Source organism: Centruroides sculpturatus, unplaced genomic scaffold (genome assembly GCF_000671375.1).
Source record: "Centruroides sculpturatus isolate CEXI.00-Female unplaced genomic scaffold, Cexi_2.0 scaffold1165, whole genome shotgun sequence".
Taxonomy (NCBI): Eukaryota; Metazoa; Arthropoda; class Arachnida; order Scorpiones; family Buthidae; genus Centruroides; species Centruroides sculpturatus.
In genome coordinates, this window is record NW_019385337.1 from 268,256 (window position 1) to 277,829 (window position 9,574).

At 27.7% G+C, this 9,574-nt stretch overlaps 1 protein-coding gene across 1 annotated transcript in view; it reads right to left on the minus strand.

Annotated features, from left to right (window-relative positions):
* LOC111637822 overlaps positions 1-4,374 on the minus strand; it is a 35,369-nt gene extending 30,995 nt beyond the window's left edge. Inside the window, exon 1 of the mRNA XM_023383394.1 lies at positions 3,985-4,374. Coding sequence (XP_023239162.1) covers positions 3,985-4,083 — 99 coding nt within the window. The 5' untranslated portion in view covers positions 4,084-4,374. The remainder of the gene's footprint in view (positions 1-3,984) is intronic.
* Positions 4,375-9,574: the final 5,200 nt, after the last annotated feature.

Sequence of the window (9,574 nt, forward strand, 5' to 3'; positions counted from 1 at the left end):
CTAGTAATATTATGGGGCGATGTTTCTTTTCAATAAAATCAGTCACTTTCTGATAATACCTCAAGATTTCCTTTATCGAACAAGATCCTTCCATGATGAAGCAAACACGTGGACTAAGACCAATGAACAGAAGCGAATAAAAATGGTGCTGCAAACTAATGTAACATCGTATGGTGAGTTTCTGTTCGTATTGTGGAGCAAAAATATGTTCGAATTTCATGTCGTATCCTGAAAATTTCATAAGCTGGGGCATTCGTATCCTGAGGTACCACTGTATTTGTTACCTTAGTTTTTGAAAGATAGTTAAAGTGCTAGCTTTTCTTTTCTTGTTTGATGCAGAAGAATCAGTTCTACTTTGTTCAGATGACATGATAGAGTCTCTCAAGTCTCCGTAGATATAACAAACACAGAAATAAATAACACAAAATAACATCACACATCAGAACACGTAAGCTGAACAATAGTGTGGGGAAGTGAGTAATCAAGGGTTGCGTGACGCTCAAACAAAAGACGAATTGACGAGATTTGAAAATTGCATAACTCCGGGTTCGCGTAAGTTGGGGTATTACTGTAATTATTTATACAGAAATATCATAGATTGTAGATGAACTTACTATGTAGAAAATATTAAAATAAGTGTAAGTAAAAATGCCAAAATGGTCCAATCTGATTTTTGCATTTGACTGTAATATAAATTTTAGGAAAATCAGTGAAATAAAAAATTTGGCAACTTTTTGCAACTTTGTATCTCAGAGCACTCTGTAATGAAGTTTCTAAGAGCTTGCTGAAGCAATCGTGTTTGTGTATTGGTAAATAAGTATATTGGTTTTCTTTATTTTTCCATTGAACTCACGCATATTACCATGACTCACATAGTCTAGAGTTAGACCCATCAAGCAAACTCGAAAGGTGAGTGGAAATACACCATACTCACTTGTTTACATATGTCATTAAGCATGATGGGATTATTTACAATGCATCTGGATTTACAACAATAACGATTTGACCAATCAAGTTAACTGTAACAAGTTATAAACAAATCAACGTGAATTAATTTACATGTGCTACAGTTAGTTTGGTCTTATAGCAATATAGTAGGCAGAAACAAAATGGAAACCTCCAATGTTTTATTTTAAAAAAATAAGCAAAGAACAAAAAAAAAAATATTAGAAACATATATAGAAAATATTAATAAAATGAACAGTGGAAAATTTGACAATGTGTTTACAAGAAAAAGACGATTTGTGGAAAGAATTAATTGAAGAATTAAATGTGTGTGTTGGAGCTAAAAAATCCATTGTGGAATGGTAAAATGTATTGTAATTTAATCCTTTCTTCGTGTAGTTTTCTTTGATCTATTTCTTAAATTGTTCAATGAACTTAACACTTAGTAAATAATCTTAATATAGTGTTTATGCTCTTAATAATTTAAACATATAATTTACTATCATTTTAATTCTCTTTTTCAATGAATTAGATACTTTTATTTTTGGAAAAAATTCTCTGTATAATTTTATCAATTATGAATTAAAATTTTTATATTAGTGCTGGCTTGACATGAAAAGAAATGGCATTTACTCATGGTTGAAAAATTCATTTCCTTCTTAAACAAAGTCTTTCAGCTTTTTCTAATGCTTCGATTGCGATCAGAATAGCATATCCGTCAGCCATTTTCACTTTCGTGTAGAGATCTCGCATGCTCAACTCAAAGTGAGTAGGAACTCACATGGTGAGATGGGAAAGCACGTGAGTTATAACTTGAGACTACCAATTTGACATCAGAGTGTGAGATGGTACCACATGACACGTTCAACACATTGGGAGTTGTAACACGAAAAACTTAAGACTAAGGGCCCTGCTCTACTACATACTGATGCAAGCACGTCATAGACAACTGGTGCTGGATTCTGTAAGTCCCATTACTAGATGTAGTATGTAATCCAGTAAGAAATTTAGCCTTATTTTTAACAAAATTTAAGCTAGATATTCCATAGAAGGGCTCATACAAGTCATCTTGCCAGATGACTTTTGCAATCTGCTATTTTAATTTGTTGTGCATTTGCACCTTAATTATGCAGTAGCCTACATACAAAACTTAAGTATTGCATAGGTATTTCTACAGAAGGAATTATATGATCCACTAATACATCTTAACTTTGCATCTAGAGTTTTTCAAAATACAGTTTGTAAAGCTGTATTCTTTTAAGCTCCCTAAAAAATCATGACTCTGTTTATTTACTTAAAGGCCTTCAAAAGAAATTAAATTCCTTTTCTTGTCAACACAAAGTTCACAAGCATGTTAAAAAAACTTTCATACACTTAATTTGCTACTATCTCAAGTCATAAGTGCATCATCTGTTTGCTTGGTTGTAGTACATTGCTGCATTTCACTGTATTGCATTGACTTGATCCAGAATCACAGAATTTGCCATTGCCAAATTGTTTCAATGCAAATTTTGAAAATTTTACAAATTAATTTCTAAAAACAATGTAAATACACTGTCAGAAAAATTGTTATTTATCCATTACACTTTATATAAATCATTATAATTTATTAAATATATATATATAAAGTCTGTAATACTGTTTCACAAGAAGAAGAAAAATTCAAGTATTACTTCTTGGCAACATTATTAACTGGGTATTTTTCAATCATTACAACATGAAATAGTAAGTAAATCAATTATTATTATTCATTACTTCAAATATCTTTTAATATTAGGGATGTTCAAATGTGCTCTATGAAAAAATTTTATTTAATTGACTAGCATAATTAATAATTATATAATTTGCTTTTTATTACATATAACTAGTTTGATATTTGGCATAACTAAACAAGTTTTTTTTATTATATTTCCACATGTAGATCTCTCTCCTATAGTAAATAATTTTAGGTCAATCTTTCCAGTTTCGTTAGGCCTAACCTTTTTATAAAGTTCATTGTTTTAACACAGTAAACTGAAAAAATATTTTTCACCAAAATTAATTGATGCATATAGTGATTTATCTCTCAAATTAAAAATCACCATAAAAAATGATAGTACATTTGTTTCATGCATATGAAATGTAGATAAACAGATTAAGTAAACCGTAACAGAAATCACAGTACTTGAGATTATTAAAATGAATTATAATTATAAATGTTAAAGTATGTAATAGAAATTATGTAACTATATAAACAATTGTTACATTATAGAAAATATAACTTTACATCCCAGAAAAAGATGGTAATGGCAATGACACGGATAGTCTCAAATAAGAGATCCAATCTAATTGCACTGCAAAATAATCTCCATTAAAGCACATTATTTAAATTTTTCTAACAAAAAAGAGATATTTTTGCATCTTAATGCCATCAACAAACAACACAAAGTAACGTCAATATCAAAATTATAAAATATAATAAATCACCCTTTTGGATGTAAAAAATTATTTTAAAATTTACTTATTTATTGTGTAAAAATGTAAATTATTTTAACAGTTATAGCAAATGCAATAATAAATATTTTAAAAAATTAATAATAATTAAACAAGCATAAATTTTAATTATTAAAAATGAAATTAAATAATGTGAAAAGAAGAATCTAAATATTTAAGATGCATATAAACTTTATAAAAATATTAATTAAGCATTAATTTCTGTAAATTATACCCATTTGAAATACATAAATAATGCTTTTATAATGTTGGTAAATATAAGTTTTAGTATGTGTAAATAAATATATATACACATAAATAAAACTGAAAAACATCGATATAAAACACTAAAACGAATGAAAGTGAGAAAAAAAAACAGCATTAAACAACTTAATTACAATTAAAAATGATGAATTAATCGCTTCTTTTTATCGAATTTATTTCCCCTCCAAACTTCTCGACTGGTAAGCCTATTCACTACCACTTAAATACAATGGAAATAATAATAACAAAAGCATCTACTTAATACATATATATTATATTCGATAACTTTGATAAATTTCTTACCTCGCTTACTGTCATTCGACAACAATCATGTCCGGGAATATTAAAAGTCACAATATCCATTAAGTTTCGTTTAGCATCAACAACACTTCCAGACGCCATCTTCTACCTAATACTTGTCACGCGCCCACTGTACGATTACTGGTCGGTTGCGTTCACGTGACTCGATCGCTATTGCACCGTTAGCATCACGTGACGGCGAGCAGATTTGGCGGATGTGTATTATAAAAGGATACTTTTTCGTTGGACACGTGTGCAGAAAGTAGAATGACAACTGGAAGTTATGTCTTCGTACTTCATTTATTACACTTCATTGATTTCAGTTCGGTATTTGAAATTCTTTTAATTCTTCTTATAATTCGTTTGATTATATTCATAAATTTCCTAATGTGCAATGAATTAAAAGTAAATAATACATATAATCAATAAAATTCTCAATATTTTGAGGGCATGTTAGTCACTTTGATGTGTTGCGTGTGTAAATGTTATGTAATCTTAATCAAATAATAAGTTTAAAAAATGAAATTTATTCCTTCAATAACCTAAGAAATAAGCGGAACTTCGTTAACAATTCATGAATTTTCTTCATAAGTTATTACAGAAATTTAAAAGAACTTGATAGAGTAGTAAAATATTTAAATTGTATACGTACAGTACATAGATATATTTATTAATATTTTAAGCCATTTATTTTTAAAATAATATTGTAGAATAAATTAAGACAATTTAAAAACATTGAAAATCGTACAATTTCTAATTTTTTCGTAATTTAAATACGTAATGTTTTTATTTTGTGTTATAATTTCTGATCTTTTAACTGTTAAATATAAATTTAAAAAATATATTAAAATTATTTACACTTATATTTCAAATGATTGATTGAAATTATTTATAAACAAAACGCTTTTTTGATTTTTTCTTTGTTTCTATTGATGGACATAAATTTAGTACCGTATATTTATTCATTAATTAAATTATTCCCGATTACATTTTTATGAAGTATCATTTATAAATGTATTTTTTGTAATTAAAGACAAATATGATCAGTTATATTCAATTCTAGTGATAGTTACATTCGATGATTCATCATCGCACTCGATCAGTTAATGAACTCACATGTTCTTAGAGCGGGAAAGATAAAATCAAATGTGGCCAATAGGAGTGAGAAGATTTTATCCAATAATCTTAAAGCATTTTAGTTTTAATATTTTTTCGAAATTTTTAACTATTTTTCCCGTTTTTCATAATAAATCGTATATAAAGTTCATCATTTCGAACTTGATTGAAATTTAGCAAACTTTCAAATAAGCTTTTTACTGTGACATCACATTCAAAATTTATTTATTCAACTGTAAATGCCTACAAAATCAATAAAATAATTGTTACTATTATTTTTTATTTCAAGTATACCTTCATTTTATCACATTAAATGACTTGTAAATAGACATAAACACATAAGCTACTCTAATTTCTATGTTCCGGTATTGAATCATTCTGAAAAATCAATAAATGTCATTGCGTGAAGGTAACGAATTTTTGATACCAAAATCGCTTTCATAGACCAAACTTTTTTTCCTTACGAAGGATACATTGGTGACACACGCGGGCAAGCACTGTAATACACGAACATACTCACTCACGTAGTTACATATACACACAAGTTATATTCGTGGCAGTTGAGAAATCACATTTCATTCGAAATCTTTATATTGATCATTCATAATAATAATGTTCTTCTTATGTATTTTACGTTTCATGATAAAATTAAAAACGAATAATGAGTGTTTAACTCCATATTCTTCATGATAATAATAATAATCTACCAATACTTCTTTTTGCATATTGTAACAAAATTATCATATTAAACACTTTTTAAATTAATTTATAGAATCTATATAAGAAATGATTCTTTATAAGAAAAAAATTTCAGAAAAGAAAACATCCAATTTTAAAAAATTGATTTAAAATTAATAAAACTTCAATTTAAAAATTTTTAAGGAAGCTGTAAATTAATTTATGAATGTTTAATGCGATAATTTTATGATAAGATTCAGTGTCTACGGACAGTATTTTCATAGATAAGAAATTTTTTTTTTATATTTACTTCTTTCATATTTCTTTATCCGTTTTTTTAATCTCCTTGAAAACTAGAATTGAAATTTCCGGAGTTGGATTAAATAATATATTACACAACTTTGTATCAAATTTCACAATCATTTGTATACTATTAAGAATTTAAATATACCAAACAAATTTTGCTTTCACCAATCTGGTTGAGCCCCTTACACCTGGATGGGACAGGTTATGGACAGTGTTGAAAGCAGTGCGACGATAATTAGGTGGAATGTATGGACGAATGCGACCTGTCGATACATCACAGTAAATTTCGACATCACTATCAGGAAGTTTAAACTTCTTAAGTACAAGTGATGAGTCACTTGAAGTCAGGAGAGACTGGAGCTCAGGATCTTGCTGTTGGTCTTTTGCAATTTTGCTATAATCTATAGATGGGCTACTAATTGATTCAATACGGGAGAGAGCATCAGCTGGAACATTATCGATTCCCTTTATGTGTCTNATACTGCTTTTGAATATATTGCAAATCGTATTACTTTATTTAAAATATATTTTTTCAATTATATGTGTCAGACATTATTCTATTATGAATAATCGATCCGAATATGCAAATCAATAAGTTATTTAAAAGGTTTTAAGTGATTGATGCAATTTAAATATAAATATTTAAATTGTTTGTATAAGCTAAAAATATTATAGAGAAAAATCTCTGTAAGCGGGAATTGTTTTTTCGTTTTGAACAGGTTTTAGCACTTTTTTTTTATTTTTAAACTGTACCAGATAAATATCACAGATACTTCATTTTATAATAATGTCATTATTACATAATTTATTAGGTTTAATCCGTATTAATTCAAAGTGATTCATCTAGATGGTATTATTTAAATACAAAAATTAATAAGTATTCGATTGCAACAAGAACTTGTTGCAATCGAATACTTATTAATTTTAGTTATTTAATTTTATTAATAGTTATTAATTAGAGAACTTGTTCTAGGTGTTCGAATATTTCTCGGATGCGGTCCTTATCCAATTCGATAACGACAACGAACAAGCCAATTCGAGTAACAAAAGCTAGTATTTCACTCTGTTGTCGGAAATTCTAATTGCATTTCAGAAATACATAGACCAAATTATTCTGCGATTGTGATTTTTAAGGTATTTTAACTCTCTATCTATTTCAACGATTCTCAACCTATGACCCGCGATGATGGGACAGGTTCAATAAGATGAAACAATAAAGATTAAGATTTTGTTCAATCATGATTCACTTTTAATAGTTTACTTCCAATTTAATTAACTGGAAGTAAACTATTGTTTCCATATGTATTCAAAACAGGTTTTTAGATTTATTATGTTATAAATGGCATAGTATATATGTTGGTAATATTCACATAGGTTAAAAATTAGGCCTACATCCGGAAAACTTTTTCAGACATTTTACTGATCTTTGGGCTTAAAAAGGTTGAGAAACGTTGCTCTAATTAATCGTTCACTTCAATCTCTTTGATTATCAATGTGTTAATTAACTTGTTTTCAAATACACGACAATTAGCTACTAACCATTCCGTAGTCTGTGTAGCTATATTGTGTTACCTTATTATTTTCAACGAATGACATTCGCTGCTTGTTCTCCAGAACTCGATTCTTAAAAGTATTCGATTTTGCCCCTGGGTTATTTTTGTCAAAACTGTTATTCATTAAAATTTAAAAAAAGTCCTGTATTTGTTTATCCCTCTCACGCAGAGGCGGATCCACGGGAGCTAAAGAGTCTTAATCCCTTCCCACTGACACAAAAAAATTAAAATTTATTTATTCACTTTTTGTTTGTTTTAAAAAGATTTATGATGACAAATATTGTCTATCCGCAATATTGTCCTTGCACGTGTTAGACGTAATAAAAAGTACTTATTAATTAATTATTCAAATATTTAAAAAATTTCAATTAGTCTCCATTGGAATTTTCTGGACCCCCGACTGTGGTCCCACTTGTTTCTCTGAAAAGTTCGAACTGGTCCTCGGAATAGTTTCTCATGCTCTGCTATGACCGTTAATATGTGGAGACAATTTTTGTCTACAAATGGAATCTTATCTTTCCGCTTTATTCAGGTTAAATTACTTTGATTAAATAATAGTAAAAACAGTATAATCAGTAATTAATATATAAATATGTAAAATATTTTATTTATTAATCGAAAAAAATATAATATTTTATTTCAAGATTATTTAATAAATTTTATTTACAATTAAATCAAAATAACTCATTTTTATATTTTTAATATTTATTGATAGAAAAAAAATTAATATTTTCATTTTTAAGGTTAAATTGAAATATAGCGCATAAAGTTTAATTTTAAAAATAATTTTGTGATTTTTATAAATAAAAATAATTATAAGAATTCTTTTATATATAAAGGAATGTTGTAGAGGGAAAATTAATGTATAAGAAGTCGAAGTCAGATGACTACGACTAAACAAAATTAAAGTCCATTCGATGCGATGATTTGACAAGATGCTATTAGCTATTAAGTTTCAAAATAAATTTGTCATTTAAAACAATGAAAAGTGTTCATCATTTATATATGTATAAAGAGTGAAAGTTACTATATAATATAATAAATTCCTTAATTAATACGGTTATCCATGTGTTACGACGGTTATCCATGGATAACCGTCGTAAAGTGAGCTATCATATTTCACTAAATGTCATAAATTGAGATTAAGTTCGCGTAAATGGCGTTTAAACTATAATACCAAAGGTAGTCAACAAAAACACTACACTTAAATACGACAATTCATCCAGACATAATAGAAAATTTATACCAGTCGACTGGTCGTAAAGCGGGTTCTATTTACAATAACTGTTTAACTGTGTATACAGAACTTTTTATATTTTTCATTAACATGGTTAAATAAGCTTATAGAGAGTCTTATATTTTGTTCATTATGCCTACAAAATTCAGTAATAATTCCATTGATCATTAGTGATATTTTCTTAATTATTTGCTCATTAATTTCCTTATTAATTTTTATTTTTAAAAATTACTTGTACTGTATCTTTAATTTTTTAATACGAAATACGTGTTTATTTTTCAGCTGAATTATTTGTAAAATTAATTTATTTTGTATGATTAAGTGTTAAAAAAAGCTGGCAAGGGCTCGACTTTCCCGGCCTTCGAACAGGAGGTTAAAGGAACAATTAGAAAGTCCAATAATATACGATATAAAATTTAGACAATAACAAAAGCTTAAAATGAGTTTTTGTTAAGTTGTGATAAAAATCTCCATTAAAAAAATTTTTAACTTTAAAAAACACCAAGACACAACACAAAGTTTGTGTATGGCGCCATCTGTTATGAGATTTATTAAAAATTAATTTTTATCTATTAACTAGCTGCAAGGATCCGCTTCGCTGGGTTTTTATTTGTATGTAATATATAAAAGACTGTTTTTCTAAGTAATCTAGAATCTAGCTGCAAGGACCCGCTTCGCTGGGCAAAAAGTAACGATAGTGAAG